The 21042-nt window shown below is 50.4% G+C and overlaps 9 protein-coding genes across 9 annotated transcripts; 5 read left to right on the top strand and 4 right to left on the bottom strand.

Annotated features, from left to right (window-relative positions):
* Positions 1-908: 908 nt before the first annotated feature.
* Positions 909-2132, top strand: BDR25DRAFT_340298 (uncharacterized protein; the record flags this gene model as incomplete). Its single annotated transcript, XM_033693492.1, has 1 exon — positions 909-2132. One exon carries the CDS (start codon positions 909-911, stop codon positions 2130-2132), a length of 1224 nt encoding a protein of 407 aa, XP_033551314.1.
* A 78-nt stretch (positions 2133-2210) lies between these two features.
* On the bottom strand, positions 2211-5066 carry BDR25DRAFT_254652 (uncharacterized protein). Its single transcript, XM_033686310.1, has 2 exons — positions 4268-5066; positions 2211-4185 (listed from the first exon to the last, which is right to left on the bottom strand). The coding sequence occupies exons 1-2, from the start codon at positions 4760-4762 to the stop codon at positions 2599-2601; spliced, it is 2082 nt and encodes a 693-aa protein (XP_033551315.1). The 5' UTR covers positions 4763-5066; the 3' UTR covers positions 2211-2598.
* Positions 5067-5516: 450 nt separating this feature from the next.
* BDR25DRAFT_214112 (uncharacterized protein) lies at positions 5517-6243 on the top strand (the record flags this gene model as incomplete). The annotated part of the gene is made up of 2 exons (XM_033684779.1): positions 5517-5716; positions 5772-6243. The coding sequence occupies 2 exons, from the start codon at positions 5517-5519 to the stop codon at positions 6241-6243; spliced, it is 672 nt and encodes a 223-aa protein (XP_033551316.1).
* A 616-nt stretch (positions 6244-6859) lies between these two features.
* On the top strand, positions 6860-8631 carry BDR25DRAFT_383788 (uncharacterized protein). The gene has a single exon (XM_033697839.1). It carries the CDS (start codon positions 6947-6949, stop codon positions 8501-8503), a length of 1557 nt encoding a protein of 518 aa, XP_033551317.1. The 5' UTR covers positions 6860-6946; the 3' UTR covers positions 8504-8631.
* Positions 8632-9516: 885 nt separating this feature from the next.
* On the bottom strand, positions 9517-10626 carry BDR25DRAFT_383791 (uncharacterized protein; the record flags this gene model as incomplete). Its single annotated transcript, XM_033697840.1, has 1 exon — positions 9517-10626. The coding sequence occupies one exon, from the start codon at positions 10624-10626 to the stop codon at positions 9517-9519; it is 1110 nt and encodes a 369-aa protein (XP_033551318.1).
* Positions 10627-11229: 603 nt separating this feature from the next.
* Positions 11230-13130, bottom strand: BDR25DRAFT_383792 (glycoside hydrolase; the record flags this gene model as incomplete). Its single annotated transcript, XM_033697841.1, has 3 exons — positions 11230-11233; positions 11528-12447; positions 12516-13130. The coding sequence occupies 3 exons, from the start codon at positions 13128-13130 to the stop codon at positions 11230-11232; spliced, it is 1539 nt and encodes a 512-aa protein (XP_033551319.1).
* Positions 13131-15178: 2048 nt separating this feature from the next.
* Positions 15179-17206, top strand: BDR25DRAFT_301204 (uncharacterized protein). Its single transcript, XM_033689528.1, has 3 exons — positions 15179-15382; positions 15438-16316; positions 16485-17206. Exons 1-3 carry the CDS (start codon positions 15310-15312, stop codon positions 16964-16966), a joined length of 1434 nt encoding a protein of 477 aa, XP_033551320.1. The 5' UTR covers positions 15179-15309; the 3' UTR covers positions 16967-17206.
* BDR25DRAFT_351004 (uncharacterized protein) lies at positions 17196-18942 on the top strand (the record flags this gene model as incomplete). The annotated part of the gene is made up of 11 exons (XM_033694798.1): positions 17196-17237; positions 17275-17399; positions 17452-17571; positions 17717-17785; positions 17859-17983; positions 18041-18054; positions 18092-18185; positions 18248-18345; positions 18423-18517; positions 18580-18765; positions 18807-18942. The coding sequence occupies 11 exons, from the start codon at positions 17196-17198 to the stop codon at positions 18940-18942; spliced, it is 1104 nt and encodes a 367-aa protein (XP_033551321.1).
* Positions 18943-19396: 454 nt separating this feature from the next.
* Positions 19397-20380, bottom strand: BDR25DRAFT_202280 (HET-domain-containing protein; the record flags this gene model as incomplete). Its single annotated transcript, XM_033684402.1, has 1 exon — positions 19397-20380. A coding segment is annotated over one exon (984 nt), but the record flags the coding sequence as incomplete, so codon positions are not given.
* Between the last annotated feature and the right edge of the window lie 662 nt (positions 20381-21042).

The following is a 21042-nucleotide window of genomic DNA, read 5'->3' on the forward strand; positions in this document are numbered from 1 at the left end:
CGCTGACATCGTTCTCTCCTCAATGCATGGTTGGGAAATATCTGAGCGGCGGACGACACCAGATTGCAGACCAAGCATTTAATAGCTCTTCATTCTTCAGTAGCGCTAAAACCTCCCATTCTTATTCAGAAACCTGCTAACAGCTCGCCATGGTCCAGACCTCCATCCAGCGTAAGCAGCGATACGCGCCGCAAAACCACCTCGTCCTCCTCTGTGAACCACCTCCACCAATACCACCAATACCACACGCGCCGTCCGTCCACCAGCCCACAACATCCTTCCTCCATACAAACCCATTCATCCCAAAAACACCCCAATTATGCCATGTCCGGCATAAGCTCATGTCTGTTTTAGAAATCCTCGCTTCCCAAACCCGTTTAGCCCTAGCACATCCGATTGGCACGGTTTGCGGATGCAGCATCCCTGCCACCAGTAACGATGGCTTGCAGCGAACCGGGGTCTCGGAAGATCTGGAATGTGGAGGCGAGGCTGTCTGGAGATCATGACGGTACGTGATACGAGAGGGGTGTGATATGGAAGGTTTGTATGCGGGACGAGCTGGCGACAACTTTGTGGGCAGGAATGCCGTCCGACCGGGTGTTTGTTGCGGCTCATGGACAGATGCTGAGGTCTCAGTCCTGATCCTTTCTCTAGTTTTTTCATTTTCTTGGTACGATGGTGTATTGTGAATGATTAATCCCCTGTCGCAATTAGATACCCTCATCTCTCGCGAACGTGGACGACAGACAGTTCGATCAAGTTGCGGAAGCACTTCCATCAAGTCAACCAGGATCTCAACCCTCAGACCCTAGGTCGGTCTCGGAAAGCCCAGTGTCTTCTAAATCTCCCTCTCATATACGACCATTCATGTATGAGCCGCCCTCTTCTCTGCCGACCTCGCACCAGACATGCGCCTCCCACGATCGATTCTCTCACGAACAACTCCAGCTCTCCTTCAAGCCGTCTTGGTCATTATCAGTCTCTACGCCTCGTCCTCGGCCGCTCAGTCGTCGCTAGACAATCTGGATATCCCTAAGTGTGCTCTACAATGCTTTATAAACGCGCTCGCAAATGACGGTTGTAAGAGCGAAACAGACTTTGAATGCCACTGCTCGAAAGGCAACATCTTGTCTTCTGCAGCCTCTTGTGTGGACAAAGGATGCAATGACAGCGACCAAGCGACGGCATTTGCAATCATCAGATCAGCATGTAAGGAAGTGGGGGTGGACATCGGGAACGGAGATGGAAATGACGGAGGGAGTAAAAGCTCGAGTACAATGACAATGGACAAGGGGAGTTCAACATCGAAGACGGACGGCAAGACCTCCACCAAGACCCCAGATTCCTCAACCTCGCTACCCTCATCCTCAACATCCTCCTCGCCTTCACGACCTAATACAAACCCAAACCCAGGGCCTGGTAACACAATCTCCTCTCCCGCGCCCTCAACCCTCATCTCCTCCCGCCTCCCCACAATTTCGCGACCGGCCTCTACACCACTAGCCATGCCAACAGACACACCCCTCGCCCTCCTTCCAACGCCCCACTCGCTCTCCCCTGGAGTCAAAGCCGGTATCTCCATCTCCGTAACCGTCTTCGCATCTGCGATCCTCATCACCATCGCCCTATACATCAGACGTTTGAAACGCGACCTCAAAGCCGCCAAGGCCGCGGCTGGCGTCCCTGAAAGCGTTTGGCGCGCACATATATCCACAGCCGCAGCGCCAGGACCAATATCGCGACGGAAAAGCTGGCGGGGGAGTCGAAGAGGGCGATCACCTCCCCGGTCACCGCTCTCGCCGACAGGGGAGAGAGATACTGAAGGCGGGGCCGTATTGAAGAAGAAGCGTGGGCATGTACTAAGCGTAGTCGTTGAGCGCGCAGAGGAAGAAGACTCGGAAAGCACGCATAGGATGGTGCATGAGCCGGTACCGGGGCAGAAAGAGGGATTAGCAGATGCGCTAGAGTTAGATGGGAACACTACGGAGGTGGTGGAAGCACCGACGAGTATTACGCCAAAGGGAGGGAGGACGCCGTCTAGAGGGAGGAGCAGGGATAGGGGGAGTAGCTTTGGGAGTAGTGTTGGGGAGGCTGGTCCTACTGATTTTGCTGAAAAGGTGAAGTATGGGTGATACTGTAAATATATACGTCATTGTGAGAATCAAAATACTTGGCATAAAGAGGCTTGTTCTTGGAATCATCGGCTTCGTGTGATACTTTAGATGTCTGTGTATTGCGTTTAGTTGCAGTTGATAGCTGAGGAAAAGCGCCAATGATGTGATGACAGAAGTGAAACATTTTCGTGCTAGAATTCCAAACTGAACGTGTAATCCAATATCTTATTATGTGGGATGAAACATGTGTGCTTTAGAAACAAACCTTGTGCTTTTGGAACGGCTCATTGCTTCTATATTCATGTGCAGAATCATAATCGTCAGTCATAATATGCATGAGTGAAGCGCCTAAACCAGCTAGGCCACTGTGTATACTAAGAGCATCCAGGTTCCAGAAAGTCGAAATGGACCTGTACAGGATCAAAAACTATGAAGGATACCTCATACGGACTGACGATACTAGCCGTCCAAACACACGGCCTCATCAGATCTTTGAATAGCCAAGTGCATCAGTCGGTATTCGGGGAGTGGCGTCCAGCTCCTCTCCCTCAATATGAATAGTATTAAGCGGCGGCTTCGATTCGGTGTGGGTGACTAGGGTATCAAAGAGTTGGAGCTGGTCTGGTACACGCCCGGGAGTAATCCGACCCTCCGATTCTTCCTCGATATTCCGCAACTTTGGCATAGCGTCATCAACCCCAACAAAACTGTCCACGTAAGAAGGTGTATCCCAGTCCTCTCCGCTCTCGTATGTTTTCCAGCTACCAATTTCTTCCTCGTCATCCCATAGATCTTGCTCAGCACCGCTCAGGAACTCCCATGTACTCGCGAGAATTTCCTCCGTGGGGAGGAAGTAATTCAGCGACTCGTTGTCTTGGCCCACACAATCACCCCAGGCTTCTAGGATTTCGATGCTTGGAAAATGAGCCAGAAGTGGGTGCGCCCATGAGCGGACGAGGTCTGCTTCGAGATCAGGATCGAGAATCTCTGATGGGGGGCCTCCGCAGGATGCGGAAGAGTTGGTGAAAGTGTCGTCGGACGATAAGAGGATGCTCTCGGGTCGTGCAATGGCAAGGTGCGTTAGGCGAGGAAAGAGGGGGTAAAAATCAGCAATTGTTTCATGATCTGATCTCACTCCGCTCATATCTGAAGCTGATCGAAACCTATTTGGAGAGTTGGGCTCGTCAAATGACGTTTCGAACGTCTCTTCAGCGGTCGGGGTATTGGGGCTGGAGCCTCCGTCGATTAATATTCGGGGTATATGACTAGGAACTGGTAGGATGGGAAGTTGGAATGGAAGCTTGAGTCGAACGAGTTCAAGCTCTCGACAATGATTTCCAAGGCTTTGAAGCGCAGTCACTTCTAGCGCGGTAGCGGTTGTAGGGGACAGCTTCAAGCTGATGTTCCGAAGCCGTGGAAGTGTCTGACAAAACATATCAAAGTTTTCGCTCGTAATATCCGAACCATCGATAGCCGAGGGCTCCGTAGCCAAAAGTTTGAGGTCTTCCAGCTTTGGACAGTTGGAAGCGAGACTGAGAAGAGAAGCGCCGCTAAGTTTGGGGAAGACCATGAAGGATGGGAAATTGATAGCCATGGCACCGACCGCGACCTTGAGCATCTTCAATTGTGGACAATTTGATAGCTTCGCCAATAAATCTTCGAATATTGTCAAGTCTTCGTCCTTGGCAGGCGCTTCAGGCACTCGGCATACATCAAACTGGAGTTCCTCGATGAGGGCAAGGTGGGATGGTAGGGCAAGAGCAATCTCAGGATAACACATGATGGTCAAGCGCTTCAACGAAGTAAACAGCGGAAGGGCATTTGGGCCACCAAGCTGCGGCAAAAGAGCGATGCCAGGATCGAGATCGATCTCCAGGCCTTCGAGGCCGGCACGTTGACTCAGACGTGTAAACAGCGAATCCTTATCCATGAAACTTGTGCCTTTCAGTTCCACGTTTCGGAGGGAAGGTATTGAGTCGAGGTGTTCGTAAAGAACGCTTGCATCTACGGTATCCTCGTCGTAGAGGACACCAGGTCCAAATTTGATGCTCTGGAGGCTCCGACAAGGGGTCTGTTTAGGGTGAGTATGCAGTTTCGACAGAAATGCGGAGCTGAGGGGGGGATAGAAGACGTTTCCATCAATGTTGACTTACAAATACAGAAGGGAGTAGTACTTCCGTAAAGTATTCCGGCCCACCACTCTGAGGGCCTGATATCTCCAAATGCTCGAGTCCAGGATGAATCATAGGCAGAAAGTGCGCTCCATGCCTCAAGAAGTCCACCTCTAATTCCAGAGACTTTAAATTCGTCCATTGCAGGTCGTCCTGATAATCTAAGGTGACCGAATGCCCTGGTGGCGGACTCATTGAAAATATCTGGTGGACCTTGTTGGCGTAGTACTGTCGTCTTGCCTGATCCATGGTCTTTAACGCCGGAAGGTGCGGATATCGCTTCCAGAGAATCGAGGTGCCCTCATCTGCCCACAACTTGTTCACAAGAATTGCTGGCACCAGCGTAGGACGGAATTCGAGAAACTCAACGGGCTGGTCCGGGCCAAATTGTCGGCGGACTTTATACTTCATGTCAGATAGTTGATGAAGGATAGTAGATACAATGTGGCGATTTGCCAGTGCTGACGTAGCTGCCATTCTGCCCCATGAGAATGAGAAGGTGGGAAGGAAGGAGGGACTGTAAAAGATGTGACAAAGAAAGCTTCAGGGGAATAATAATAAACAGATTAGAAAAAAGGAGTGTTCAGTTCAGGAACCGGTCGGAAGCAGAAGTCTTTAACGAGGAAACCGGACGGACACCATTGTCCTACGTAAATGCGACAAGGGTCCGTGCTAGCGGCGTGAGAGGCTACCAGCTATCTGCTCCGATAAGTCCTCAGGAAATCCATTGTCATCGCAGAAATGACTGTGACGGTGTCTTAATCAATTGAGATGAAGTTGGGCAAGTCTCCAAGTCCTGCACCTACCACGACGAATGCAGCCACTGTTCAGCCGGAAGCCATTTCCGCTTAGTCAATCTCTCGCCCTCTGCCCAACGCAGATCGGTCAGAAGTTCGACCGCACCATCAGCAACGGCATCAGCGGCTCGGCCCTGGCCATCTAGGAAACGAGCTTTTGTATCCCTTTCGAGTACATAGACTCGGTAACCAGCCTTGCGCTCGAAAGTCGGTCGAACCGCGATGGATGCGTGGGCCGGAGTTAAGGCGGTTGGCCTTGCGGCACAACTCTATAAGGATGTAGCTTCTCTCGCGGACTAATGGTCTTAGTTCTTACTGTCAGCTCTTATCCTCCTCTTCGTCCTCAAAGTAGAGTTCTATCAAAACCTATACTCAATATGCATCTCATCCTTACCGGTGCGACGGGCCTCGTTGGCGCAGGCGTGCTCCAGAGCATGCTCGGAATGAAGGAAATCACGCGCATTTCCATTCTCAGCCGGCGGCCAGTGCCAATGGCTAGTGGTCACGAAGACAAGGCGAAGGTCATCATACACAAGGACTTCAAGAAGTATGATCCGTCGCTACTTGAGGAGCTGAAGGACGCCCAGGGATGTGTATGGTCGCTAGGCGTATCGCAAAACTCAGTCAACAAGACGTATGTATTAAAGACTTTCTAGGATACCTTCTAGATTCTAACGCACTCCAATTAGCGACTACTATGATATCACGCACGACTACACCATGGCCGCCGCTGAAGCGTTCAGCACCCTGCACCCCGACTCCCCCTTCACATTCGTCTACGTTTCCGGGGAAGGTGCGACCCAGAAACCCGGAATGTTCACGCCCCTTTTCGGCAAAGTCAAGGGAGAGACAGAGACGTCACTGCTAGACTTTGGCAATAAGACACCAAACTTCAACGTCTACAACGTGCGGCCCGGTGGTGTGGATTGGACAAAGCACCCCGAGATTCATGATTACATGCCACAGCAGGCATTCTACAAGAGAATGCTTATGCCAGGGCTTAATGCACTCGCAAGCGGCATCATGACACCTACACAGCCCCTCGGGAAGATTCTGACGCAACTGGCAATGAGCAAGGGGGCCCCGCTCAAAGGGACGGACATACTCGCAGAGGGGCGAATTGTGCCGAATGTAGCTATTAGGCGAATGGCCGGCTTGTAGAACTCGTTGCAAGGAGGTGCAACTGTAGGGGCTAATAAGGTTAGCGGCTTTGCAGAAATGGCCACTGGGGGGCTGCAATAGCTGGACAAGAGACCACGATTTGTGTGAGGATGTGGGACGGACTTGGGGGCCCAAAGATGTTGATTTACAGAAGTGACGGCATATTGCGGGAGGTTGTAGGTACTGTTTGATATCCCGGGAATTGACGTGGAACGTTATTATTTCAACGGCTGGAGAAGCTGAGAGCTTGTTGATTGATTATCCCCATCTCCTATTTCTAGTTTATGATGCTTCAGCGAACCTTGGAAAGTGCGAGGCCCGCCCGGACGAAATAATACCTCTAAATGGCTAGTGACCTTACGACATGCGTTGCGGAGCATTAATATCTTCTTCTCCTGTCCGCAGCTTCTGAGTCCTTTTCCCCCACATGTTTGTATCACCCGGAGATCCGCATCCTTAGCAGTAAAGCACTTGCATGCAACCCTCCCCCGCTACACGTGCCACCGTTCACTCCTGGCGAACCCCTGTTCGCATGACGCAACCTTAGCGTCCCACTAAAAGTTGCGCGCTTGAGCTGACGACCCGCCCGCGTCCTCAACGCGTCCTCCCACATAATCTCCCTGTTACCTTCACCCCCTGCCTCACTACCAACACTGCGTCTGCCTCATCCATCGCAGTTCTCCGTTGTTGTAAATCCTCCACCATGCCCCGTGTCAAAGAATTGAACCGCATTCGGAGCTCCCCGCCTATCATGATGGACTCTGCGGACGCGCCCTCCTCCCCCGCTTCGAGTGAACCCGCCGTATTCTCCAGTGATGGCCCGATGGAGAGTGCTGGTATCGACAATTACCAAGCACCACGCATGAAGAGGAAGTTTGGCGGTGCTTGGTGGGACAAGCGTGACGGGAGTGCACATCACAACGACTCTGGTAGAGACGCAACGTCCAAGAAGACCAAGTTGAAGCGAAACATCGATTCGGGAGTGTGGATGCACAGCGACGACACCGACAACGACGCCATTGCTTACAGTCTCCCAATTGCACCCAATCCACCTTCCGAGGAGCATGACTACGAGAGCGACAAATACGACAGCTCCCAGTCCCTTGAGAACTTCGTTCATGATATGGTTGATGACGGTCTCGCTTGCCATTCAGAGTCATACGACCTCACGGATCTCGGTCTCGTTGACAAGGATCTTTCACCTCTTGGAGGTCTCTCTGCTCTCATCAAGCCACCATTAGACCCAGGCTCTCGTGTGCCAGGCAAGGAGTACTATCGATCGATGCTGCCCCAGATCCTCCTTAACCTAAGCAAAAACTCGTTGTCCCGCCTCACGCCATCTCTCTTCACCATCGAGCACCTCACGACCCTCATGCTCCCCAACAACGACATCAAGGAGCTGCCACCCCAGATTGGTCGGCTCACCAACCTCACCCTGCTCGACGTCTGCAACAACCGCCTGAGGTCGCTTCCCTACGACATCATAAAGATGCTGACTCCGCGTGGAAAGCTGGAGCGCCTGTCTTTAATGGGCAATGATCTATTTGAAATGGCGTCGCTCCATCGAATCATCACTCTTGATAGCGAGTCGCTACTCCATACCACAACTTTTGAGAGACGCAAGGCCTACTTAGACTCCTACCGAACTGGTCTACTTGAGGGGGATTCAGCCGCTGCAGTCTGTCTCACCAAATATCTAGAAGAAGTTGAGAAAGTCTGCGATCCTGATCAAGTGTCGCTCTACTCCAAGATCTCGATCGCTGGCACAAAAGAGACACAGACCCCCCTATTTCACATTGGCAACACGGCGCCAACCTACTACGACGACGCAGGGCGACGCCTTCGCGGATCCCCGCGGCAGCCCACTGGGGATGGCTGCACAGCCGACGTCATCGTAAAGATGAAAGACGGCACCTGGGGAAGCCCCTCAAGCTGGTTTTCCCGCCCTGGGATGTTGGTGCCATCGCTGTTCTCGCTTTGCGGTAAGACTGCGCTAGAGCACCTGTCAACACTCGAAACCCGGGCCATGATGGCGAGGAGCGGCGTCGAGCTCTTCAACCTCGACAGATTCCTAGACATCGCAGACGACAACCACGAACTGGTCTTCGGACCCTTCCGCAACTGCCACCAATGCGGAAAGAAATATGTCGTTGCTCGAGCGGAGTGGCTCGAGTTTTGGTATCGTCCAGTGAATTTCGTGCCCTTCAGGGTGGAGGTCTGCTCCTGGGCCTGTGTCCCAGATGAGGTTGCGCTGGAGTAGGGGGCCGCGGCGGGGAGAGGAAAGGGGAACGGTGGCAAGCAGATAGTACGATAGTATCATCGGCATTTCGTAGTAGAAATTAGCTTCTAATCACAGGAGGGATTTGGGGGCTGGGAGTTTGAATGTGGATTAATGTGAGATACCCATGAGCACTTCTGCATAGTGTAGACCCCATCATCTTGGTGACATGTTTAGCGATGCCTCTGAAAGAGCGAATAAACGGAGACATCAGGTATGTGCTTCTTCCTGTTGCCGATGAGACCTCCAGCTCAAATTGCAGCCTTTCACAAATATCCCCTGCCAGAAAAAAAGGGGGTGGTGCATGCTGTATTTTTTTAAGAGATCTGAAATTTTCCTTAATATTCCTGCTCAGACTGACCTCATGTAGATGTCTTCCTCTTCAGGCAGAAATGAATGAATGAAGACGTCAGGAATGTGCTTCTTTCCGTTACAAACGAGGCCTTCCAGCTCAAAGTTCTGCCTTTCATGAACATTCTACATTAGAAAGGATGCTTGCTGCAATCTTCTGAAGACCCGACGTCTTTCCCCTCTTTACTACCATTGATTGGATATAATTTGAAATTCCATATTTGCGGGTTTCCATGCCAGCTCACGGTCTAAGTATAATTGTCCTCCTCTAACAACGATGGATGGATGTGAGTGATCTATGAATAGCACTATCATTTCCATCAAAGCATCTTTAAACCTGGCTTTAAGAATAGCGTTCTGTGCCTCTGTTCTTTGCTGCGTTTAGCCCGGAAATCTTTGGAGCTTATTGTCCTGATCCTTTCTGCGCTTCCTCTACAGTTCTGGCAATGCCTTCCTTCTTCATCCAAGATGTATAAATGCTGACATTCACATACCAGTACACTGGGGGTCGCGTAGCGCGACTTTTGGGAAATAGCATTCTTGTTCTTGTTTTCTTGTTGTGTTTTCTTTGAGTGAATGAATATGCTTGTATTCGTTGTTTTCTACACAACTAAAATATCTCAAACTTTACAAAGGCTGCATTACTAGCACTGACCCAAGGCCAAGCTCATAATGTTGATAGAAGCAGAGGCTGTACCAAACGCAGGACTAATCCAACCCCCAAACAAACCGAGTCCATTTGCGAGAGCACTCAAGAATACGTGGTTATCGTGGCACGCACAAGCAACCCTGAAATCAACCCTCGTCTGGGTAACCCACTGCGGATTTGACTGTTGAGCGACAAAAATCTCAAACTGGCCTCCTCGAGGGTACTCCAGCTGCTCCTCTTCAATATGATACGTAGTATCTTGCCCCATGTAGCCAGGCCTGTTACAATTCCTCCCTTTCGAGGTCCTATTCTTCTCGACTTCCGCACCAATGTGGTCGACAAATATATCGACAATCTGCTGGGGGGTAGTATCATCGTAGTTGTTTGAAGCTGGCGGCACAGTGACCACAGGAAAGTACATTTTGCAGCCGGCACCGATGTCGAAGCCAGTTTCCGTATCCCAACTCTTGCTAACGGCGTCTTTCAGCTTCCCAAATGCATCCTTTGCGTTGATCGCCGTCGATTTCTCGACATGGCATTCCGGTTCGCCGACGAGGACCGTTTTATCGTCGAAGTTAACATTTGTCTTGCGGATCCAGCGTTCCAGTCGTGTGCAAGTGAAAGCGGCTGCGCATGTAAAGCCATCACCAGTAGACCAAGTCTGGGAGGAATCCCCCTTGTAGCACTTAAACGAGGCGCCTCCAAGTGTAGCCGTTCCCTCGACAGGTTCGTCGGCCTTCGAAGACTCCCCAGTTGAAGGAAGTCCCCAGACCTTGAATATGCGGCCATCATCGGGGAAGGTAGCGGAAACTGGATCGGCTATGGTGCCTGCATCCCAGGAGACGTGGTAGGTGAAGCCATCGTGCGTGGCAGGATCGTGGATTTGTAGAACGGTGTCTTGAGATGCCCCGCCCTTACGACGCGCATAGTCGTCCGAGAAGTAATGAAGGCGGTCCTTTACCTCAAGTTGTACTCCAGACTTGCCGTTGTCGCAGGAGGCTAGAACCACGACTTCATCAGGGTGATCGCCGCGAGGGGATAGTGTTGTAGGTGCTGCAAGCGCAGTTGATAGGACCGAAATCACGACCAAGGTTTTTGAAAGCATGTTGATATGCTGAAAAATAAGTAGCAGAGATATAATCGAGGAGAATTTGGAACGAGAGCTGTTGAGACTGCTTGTGATGAATGCTGAGAGACCTACAATGCTTTGCCTTATATACCCATCATAAGAACATCAAGAACCCAGTCTACCAATCTCAATCTCTCACGAATGTGCCCCCCACCTCAATGATTATCGATGAGGGTAAATGCTGTAGGATTTTAGCTAAGCTCAACTCGGTGCTGTTTCAGAAATTCCCGTTCACAGCTGCTTCCATTCTAGTCGTATTTCAAAGTAGCACAAAACTCGGGTGTTGTGTGCAGGCTCAGCCCCAAAATGCCCTGCTAATTTCTCATATCGGAAATTGTGTTTCGGATAGTGCGACTTGAAATCGATCAACGAGATCTTACCGCTCTGTAAATAGAACATTCCTAGATTTTTAACCTTAAAGGGAAGGCTGGAGACAATGCGTAATCTTGATTTTAGGGTGAACTTGTCAGGGTAAATTCTGTTGATCAAAGGATTTTGATCACCTGCGACCTGCTGGCTCCAGTTAATTGGTTCTTACCCTAGGCTCGAAAAGTTATGGTAGCATTGTTCAGAAGAATATCACCTGTATATCTTGTTCTTAGTCGTGGGTAGAGTCCGGGTCATCGGTCGACCATAAGCTCATTTACGCACCATCATAAAACCCAGGGAAGAAATGAACGCATTACCGCTCAGCAAACCAATGAGACAGTATAAGTAGGAATTGAATAGGTACAAAGAAGAAAAAGAGGTGCCGGCTGGCAAAATTTTGCCCATCCAAACCAGTCAAAGTATATACAAGCAAGTCCCTCACTCCTCTATATGCCTAGTCCCTCGTGCCCCTCTATCATGATCCCCTATTGACGACATCCATACTTACAAGCACTGGCTGTAGTAGTCGTTCAGCTTCGTGCACGTGCTTCCAGAAACACAGGCCGTAGCTCCCGTATAGCCGTTTCCACCACACTGACCGTACTTGGCAACGGTTCCAGTGTTTCCAGTATTTCCGCCGGTGTTGCCACCAGTGTTGCCACCAGAGCTGGAAGTAGAGTACGTGGTGTCGATCTTGCCGATCTTGATTTGTCCGTACGTAACACTGGAGCTGGCGGCCGATACCTCGATCTCGGACGGGACGCCAGACGTAGTTGCGCAAGTACCGCGACCAACACCAGGGGTGGAGGCATCCTTGTCAGTGGGGTAGGTAGAGTCGAGCCAGAGCATGTTGACCGCGTGGTCGTCCCAGACGGAGAGCGCAAGAACCATTCCACGACCGATGGCGCCACCCATGGCTGCCATACCACCGAGCTTTTCGAAGGAATTGGTATCTCCGAAGGTAGTCTTTTGCTCGTTGCAGAATTTGTCGGTAATGGAGTTGGTCTCGGTGATACCGGAGATCTTGGAGACGCTGTTCTTGATGACCTTGCCGCCCTGAACATAGAGACGACGGATCTCGGAGAGCTTGCCAGTATCGGTGCCGTCGGCGGTGATGAACTGAGTGACAACGGTGAATTTCTTGGATGTGTCGACAGTCAAACCCTTGCCATAGAAGGAGGTATCGCCCATGCGGTAGCTGTTGAAGTCACATCCGTCCTTGTCGCAGATACCAGAATAGCGCTGGTCACCATCGCCGCAGTCGGTGCCGGAGCAGCGAACTTGCCCATTCTGACTACAAACGTGGGGAGTGTATGCCGCTGAGACGGAGTTTGCTTCCCAGATGTCCATTTCGTTGCAGCAAGAGCCGTACTTGCCGGATCCGGCGTTGACATCGTTGGAGCTGCCAACCCAGCCGTCTACATTGGCCTAGGAAATGTTAGCGTTTATAATGGAGGGGGCGCAAAATGGAAGGGAACAAGGATAGAAATTCTTACCTCGCCGTTGATGAATTTGATGTCATGCGGGCACTGAGTGTCGCAATACCCAGTGCCGTACTTAGCACCAGCCTTGTTAGAAGCGTACTTAGCCATGCCACCATCTTCGTCCATCTCGATGAGATAGAGAGCTCCATTTAAGCCGCATGGCAAATTGGAGACATCGACATCGAAAGTGAACTCTCGGTTCAAGAGCTTGAACATTTGATATTTCGAGTCCGAAGCCATGAGGTACAGACGCGAGCCGATGTTCTTGGAGTATTGGCCATTCGTTACGAATTTGAGCGTGAGATCTCCACCGCTAGCAGTCACACCGTATGTTCCTGGATAGTCGGCGCCATCAAGTGCGCACTTGGAGGCACAGGTCTTGCCATCCGGGCACATCGTGGTGTTCCAAGCATTTCCAGTGTAACAATTGTCGTAGCCGGTGGTGGTGTGCAGCCATCTCCAGTTGGCATCAAGGGTAACGGCGGTGTTGATTGTCGTGCACGATCCAGCTGCAGTACAGCTCTGGATAGGCATCGCCGGATGAGTCTCGGTGGTCAGGGTGCCAACCTGCTGGGCCGTAGCCGCAGCGGCGAAGATGGAGGATAGAAATGCAGTCTTGGAGAACATGATGGAGGAGAGAACCGAATCTGAGGGGATGAGGAGAGAATCCGTGAAGTACCTTGTCCTGTCTTATATGCTCCTCCTTCGCTCACGATGCGGTCCAAAAGCGAGATTCAAAGGCACGCCCTTCCATGCTAGCTGATCTCTTCTGTGAGATATAAAGTGCCTAATAAACTGCGGCTCTGTATTCCGGTCAACTTCAGGTGGCGTTGTACGTTGTCTCCGTGTTGTTTCTGTGTAACGTGGGTCTTTGACCCGGATTTCTTTTCGATGTAAATTGGCTATTCCCAGAAACGACCTACCCGGCCTTCCTTAGCTTCTTCTTCAACCATGGTTAATGAAGTACGGAAGAGACGGTTGGATGTTCCGTTGCGGCATCCCAAGCCTCAGCCCTTTTCCAGAAGGTGATCGGAAGGGTTGCAAATTAGACTTGTCAGATCATTGCTGTGTAGAAGACTTGGCGTTTTCTAGAAACCTTCTCATGTGAGTGTAGACTCGGCGTTATTGTTAAAAGTAGACGAATATATTATCCTGCAGTTAACTAACTGGTGGAAATAGATGAAGCCGACGAAGCCCCGCAAGGATAGAAGCTCCCGTGATACAGCAGAGGAGGCTTAACAGATACGAGATATTAGGGATCATTTGATGAAGATGAAACATTTGACCAATAGAGAAATCATGAGATCACCTTGCCTTCAGCCAATTAACGTCTCTGCGCGACGAATCCAGGACCGCGGTGCACTCACTCTATGCAAGGCAATATTCCAAGACTATGTGCCCGGTGATGTTAAACGTCATTCGAAATTCGAAGGAGTTGAAAGTGGGAAGAGTAAGGAGTGCATCGATAGCTTTGGGATGGAGTTTTACCTGTCGTCAAGGAAGCTCGGGAGGAATGTTTCGACAAAAGTTCCGTCCCCGTGGGGAACAGCAGGTCCGATCAAGCGCCAAATTGAAGCCCATGGGCCCACACAAGCTGACAGAACATGCAATTGAAGCACTAGTCTGCTCGCATGATTGGTTCCCTTGTGGGTTGAGAAGGATGTTAGAAGTTGCGTAGCCTCGGCGATTGAAACAGGCGTAGCCCTGGAGCTCCGCGGGTCGATATTGCATCGGCAGAGGACCAACGTCTCACCGGCCAAGCGATACCTTCAATATATTCGGGAGCCAGAAAGACGCGCTGAATCCAGAAAGTGTCACACGGGAAGATATGAAAGTTGAAGAGGCTGACGACGTCGTGCGCAAAGACAGCTGCGTGAATGCCTAACGATACCGAGAGACGGGGTTGATATTGAGATATTCGAGAGTGTATAACGTGCACACTTGGCTTTTGGTCGAAGCCCGGTAAGCTCTTCTTCCAAGATTTGCTCGACCTGGCTTTTTGGTGTCCACTTCATTTAGAGAGATTGAAAGGTGGGTACCAAACGAGGGGCGCGGGACGCCGCACTTTAGGCTGAGATTGCGCACCGCCACTTGCATCCAAACAGCGGCGCCACAACTATCATCCCACGATCCTTCCCTCATAACCCGTTCGTCACGTGGACGTGCACATCTTCCCTGGACCACCCGTGTGACATTACTAGGTGGCTCTCTATGTCCAGACTACGATTCTCAGGTATTTGATGCTATTCCTCATTTCTCTCTTTCTCCCTCTCCGGCAGATATCTCACAATTCCAGTACCGCGGCCAATCCCACACCCGACTCTCACTCTCGCTCGATCTTCCATTTTGGTCTGAAGGTTCCGTCTTCGGCCACGCCATTCTGGCCAGACCTTGCACCTGACTCTCAAGGTCATTTCACGCACCGCGGCCATGTTGCTCTCCAAGTTTGGCCGTTCTGTGTTGGAGGCTGCTTTGCAGAAGGCATCTCAACTTCTCGGCATTGGATGCTCAACAACAAGTCAGATTTACGAAGCATTGCGCATTCGTACTGGTGACCCCGCGTTGCCCTGCGCCTGACCGTGAGCCACGCGACCCCAATATCGTGTGCATGAGAGCTGAGGCTGAATACGAGGTCGAGATCTCGCGTGAAAACCACCTTCCAATCTCAAGGGGCCTTTCTCTCCACTTCTTCCCCTCAAAACGCCATCGCTCGCTCAATCGACTTTTTCATGTCTTTTCTGACTCCACACGCTCGTTTTCCTCGTGTTTCGACACCTTAACAGCGCTCTCAGGCGCAATATCAGCGATGTGCTTAAGAAGCCTTACGCTTGGCGCGCTCTTCGGATTGCACGCCATCGTGGCGCTCGCATCACCCCGAGGTTCGTGTCGTGAAATCAACTGCTCGCAACGATCGTCATTGACTTGAAGGTACAGGCATCATTCCTTTACGGCCCTCCTACGCCAACACGACGCAACCTACACCTACGTCAACTGCTTCGATATGCGACTCGAAATGCTCAGTCGAGTACCCACAGATCTCGGCCCTCCAATGGATTCCCGAAACTCAGGTCGTCTACACCACCTCAATAACCGTGGCTACGATGCTACTTGAAATTGTAATGTCCGCCAATACCACACTGTTCACGCGAACTGGCATAGCATACAACGACCCCCTCCCCTCAGATTACAATTTCTTAACCGTGGGTACAAACGTAGCGGGTACAGCGATGGTAACCTTCCCAGTCCCGCAGTCTGATGGCATGACATTCTACTCCCGTGTTGCGTATCCAACACCCTTTCTTGACTATTCATGGGAGTATCACTGGCAGGGAGTCCTTCAAACTCACAACAAAGCATTTGAACCTTCATGCGCAACGGCAACGCCTGAACCTTCAGAGGTACCCCTTAGGGAACATCCAGAATATCCCCAGCCAAAAGGAGAGCTAAGTCCTGGAAGATTCGACCCTTTTGGCACATCGCATGTCCCTATCTGGGGCCCGTACAAGGATGAGCCAGATGCGCTCTTCTTCCAGGTAGCATTTCCTTCCGAGTCCGCTTTCTCATCCTGTGAATCTGTGAATCCCTCAACGCCGCTTCCGACAGAATATACCACCGCCAAATACGTGACGGTCACGACAACCCTGTATGGAAACAGGACTTATAGTGCAACTGCCCCGGGCGTAATAATCCAACCTTCAGAGACAGGCTGGGAGGTCACAACAACTGGGTCGAAGAAGGCACCCCAACTTGTCGGAATCGAAAAGACGGCCACTGGCTTCGAGACGACAGAGCCATGGGGAGGAAGAGGAAGCAGTAAGCCTCCCGCATCAGTAACAGTCGCGGCACACATCGAGAACACGGCCCCAGGTTTCGGCCCTGCAAATCCGCAAGCGCAGCAGACCCAGCAGCCCGAGCAGCCTGGAACCGAGAACCCGCCAAATCTGCCTGAGATCCTCTTGAGCATTATTAACAACTACCCAGGAGTTTTCTCCTCGGGCATCCAGGCCCAAGCCAGCCCGACGCATGCGCCCGCACAGTTTGCTGCGGTGCCGACGCCCGTTTACACGCTTGTTCCTACGGTTGTGGATGGACAATCTACTACTATTCCCGCATTCATCCTTCCCGGCTCATCTGCAACCGCGACGATCGGCCAAACCGTCATGATTAATAGTCAGCCGACGGTCTTATCCGCACCCTCGGCTGTCTTAACTATAATCCCAACAACGGTCAATGGCGTAGCAACCAGCGTCTCTATCTACCTTATCGGCGGAACAAGCACGGCGACTCCCGGCCAAACTGTCACGATCGATGGTAGCACGACGGTACTTTCTAATGCCCCTACATCTGCCGCCGGGCCGCAAGCCACCAATAAACCATCTTCAGGCGGCGTTGCAGAACGGTGGAAAGTGTCATGGAATGCGGTGCTAGTTGGAGTGAGTGCATTTGCTTTAGCATGGCTTTAACCGTATCAACAATTGCATTGGGATGGCGTTCTCGGATTTGGAAATATGGAATATTCACGACATGGTATGGTATTATGGGAAATGGCAGGTCTGGCCTAGACCGTCAAATGGACATAATTTGACTCCGCGTTATGGGAGCGTTCAAGGGCATTGCATGGATTGTATCTGCGGGCTGGATCTAATACCCTGGGCTTGCGCTTTATGAATTTAGTGTAGTTTCTAATTCATCATGAATACCACCAAATTCATGAGCATCGATACAAATGATGTGGTCTGCGGTGTTAATCGTGGGTCCGAATTCGTGCAAGGTTCCTCAACAACTTGGCTTGCCAGCTTCTTATGAAGCGCAAAAGGTGGTTATGATTCCTGGCATATTGCAAATATCAAAGTTTCCTCTCCTCTGGAGTGTATCTCCAAGGAGGTCATCCGAGACGTGACGATGCTGGATGAAGTCCCTCTCCCTTCACTACATGAGCTGGACCAAGCGCATTCCTTTATTTCGATGACCAAGTTGTGGAAAATATCCTAATTACCCAAACGGCGAATAATGCCAAAGAAACCCTCAGCCGTATTTATCCCGCATGCACAGGAAGATGTAGTTCACTGTAGGGCAAGCTACCTAGATTAGCACAACCCCCACGGGTATCAGTGAATTAACTTAGCAAATCCCTCCACGCCAGTTACATATCTAGAACAAGCACTACAAGCTCACTAATCTATTAAGCTCTACCACCTACATCAAGCCTCTAGCCACCACCCCAAACTACTTATCCCCGTAATCAACAACCCAAAAATAAAAGCCCTCCATCCTCCTCGTCTGTGGGCCGAACCTAGGACCAAAAAAAGTGCAAAAAAATGGTTGCTTCTCTTTGATTGAGCGTGTCATCCTTAGTGCAGGGGCCATGCTAATCTTCTCTGTATCGATGCAAATTGACCAGATGCCCGAAGGCGAAAGAGAAGCTCTACTAAACTGTTTATATACCCTAGGTGAGGGGAATTGGAAAGGTGAGGCGGTGAGTCAGGGTTCTGCTTTAGTGGGTTGGGTAGGCAAGTGACTGCTTGTGGAGCGTGCAGTGAAGGACGGGCGTGTTTGCGGCTTTTTTTTAGGGGGGTGCTGGAGTGTAGGAATACCTAAGTCATTATTCTTTCGGGCGAATGATGACATTTTCGTCATTTAGGCTTTCGATACTGAGTCACTTTCTGCCATATGAAGACGCTTGTTCAACTATGAGCCTATAAACATCTTAACAATATCATTTTCGAACAACCTGACGTATGTAGGTAGTTCAAGCCTCCTTCCTTGTTCCCTAAACAATTCTTTCACCCTCCCCATAACTCTCTATTTCTGCATTCATGTGACAAGGCGCGAGCACCTCGGCGTGACCTAGTAAACTAGATGAAGTCCTCAGCTTATCCCTTTGACTCGCGAGCCCGACTCCTTCATAAACTCGGATAGAGCGTAGCGGTTCCGTGGGCAAATACCCTACATCAGTTCTTATTCACATTCGAGTTTACAGACCACAGTGGCAGAGCCACCGGCCTGATATCTTCGTCCTGTTGAACGAAAGTTACAATATCACATCATGGTTTAAAGTGTAGGTACAGGGAGCAAGAAAGAAAGCCACCAAAAACCCTATTCATGTTTCCGGCCATATAATTTCCCAGAATGCAACACTAAAAGGCGTCAGAAGACATTTTGACATCCTAAATGGAACTCGCTGGAGGTATCTTACCCCTTTACGTCACCCACAACAGGACCCTCAAGATAAGGATCCTGCCCACCTACTTCCTTCTGGATAGTCTGGCTCGAGCAGCTAGAAGAGGTCCTGCCAAAATTAAGCAAGGGCTCAGTGCTTCGGACTACCGCCCCAGCCCAGAAGCTCGATCACTTAAAGAGACGAGTCGATGACAAAGATAACATGGGCATACCTACAGTCAGTATGGGTGTTTCGCTCCCGCATTCTGGAGAGTGGTAAGAATATTCGGAGTACACTGGATGAATATCAACAAGAATCTAGTGGCTTATGTAAGAACAATTTCCCTCATATGCAGCTGTAATGCCTGTTGAATGGTATGCCACGTTTCCTTTCTAGATATATCAACGTGAAAACGTCCGAGGCGCTCATAAGTCCCTGGTAAAGATGGAGAGAGCCCAAGGAGTAAGCCATATATGGAGGTAAGCTGGTTATACCTATATGATTTATCCTCTTCCAGTGCTACAAAAGCTAGACTGACTGTTCCATCAACAACAGAATATATATTTCCCCCCCACCTTGCAATCGTTTTCTCCCTCCCGTTTAGAGTATCGACGTCAACCGATTCCAAAGCCGTGTCCCATTCCGAATAGAGAGGCCCTAACTGATCAAGTCCAAGTCCTGGAACGATTGAATTGTTGCTGAAAACCCTCCAGTTCTCGATGACAGGGCACAGCAGTTTCAACGATCCACCGGATATAGCACCTGTAGGGTTCTTTGAGGTGATTGTGATATTATATTCAACTACCCTGACGAACTTGATACCCTCAACACCAGGGCCAAAATCCACTCGGCCATTCAGAGATGCCCACGACCAGGAAGGGGCTATATATTCATCAATAACAAGCCTCGCATGACCGAATGTCCTCCATAGAAGGCTGGGGGCAAGATCTTCTAACCATATTCCTGCTAAATAAGTGACCCTAGATTTTAAACGCATGGCGGTCGCGAGCCCCGACAGGGCAGGAAGTCGGTCGGAGAGTTTTGTCAATTGAAGCAGTATATATTCAGGCACAACCCACTTACGCCACCATGAGTATGTCTCTGAAGTTGGCACACTGGATTGTGTAAAGTAGTACGCGTCCACAAGCGGAGTTTTGGAACTGGGAGTCCCTTTGTTCCTATCGAAGGATAGCTTATGCCCACATTCGCAATGTCTGTTCTCTCTACACTCCCAAACCATTTCGTCTTGCTCATAGTATAGAATCCGCCGCGACAGTAGTCTTTCTTGTAGCACCCACCCTCGGCGAGCGAGCGGACCTGGCTGGTCAAAGCTGTCGTCATGAAGGAAACGGCGTATCTTTATCTTAGTACCATTGTCGCCCGTTGGAATCAAGTAGCTAGCATAGTATCTCCTTTGAAGGAAACCCTGAGTATCGTCTTCGGCAGTAGCAGCCGCAATCGTGAGAGCTGCATTAGCATATACACTGTTCATTCTGGATGACTCTCCTGCCCAATCGTCAAGATCATCTTGGACAATGCAAAGAGAGTCAATCCAGATGAAGTGGAAGCCTAAGGAGCGAGTTATAAGGATGGCATCTTGAAATGTCTCAGGGATATGGCTCCATGACAGCCCCGTGAGGCGGTCGTTGAGGGAATGTTTCTCAGTTTTGTACGTCTGGAAAGCTCCCCAGCAGTGGCTGAGCGCAACGTAGGACGTGTCTACAGTCGAGACTGTATCAAATTCACATAATCGAGGCACAGTCGAAGTATCCCCTACGTAAATGATTCGTTTTGGAAGGAAATGTTGGTCGTAGAAAGAGCAGGCAGTGTGGCTTTCAAGGCATATATCTAACCATGCTCGAGCATGTACAATGCACTCAGGTGATTTAGGGTTGTCTGCAATGTCTGGATAGTTATTGATCTGCACAGAGGCGTCATCGATAGATACGATGACAGCGGAGGATGGAGCTGGCTGTGACTCTGGCGCTGATGAATCACGGAACCGAGGTGCAGACATTGCTTTGAAGTCATTGACTGGGTTGCTGGGTTAGTCCAACCTTGAAGCAGGAGAGCTACGGCATTTTACCATGAACAGGGCTATAAAATTCGTACTCCGCAGCACCTCCTTGGGCGCTAAAAACAGAGAGTGATAGGTCTCCCACTCCTAGTTCCTGATATATATCTTGCCAATTGACTGACAGGTACACGGACTTAAATGGCTCGTCCTTTATGGCGTGGTAACCCCCAACCCCCAAGAATAAAACCGCAACGTGCACAACCTGCCTTATGACAATCCAAAAGCGCTGTCTCTGGGTTGTCAAAGCCATCGAACTCTCTCCTTGTTGGACAAGTACTTTGTTTACAAAGTTCAGTAGAAAA

The sequence above is a fragment of the Lindgomyces ingoldianus genome (assembly GCF_010093535.1).
Source record: "Lindgomyces ingoldianus strain ATCC 200398 unplaced genomic scaffold BDR25scaffold_6, whole genome shotgun sequence".
Taxonomy (NCBI): domain Eukaryota; kingdom Fungi; phylum Ascomycota; class Dothideomycetes; order Pleosporales; family Lindgomycetaceae; genus Lindgomyces; species Lindgomyces ingoldianus.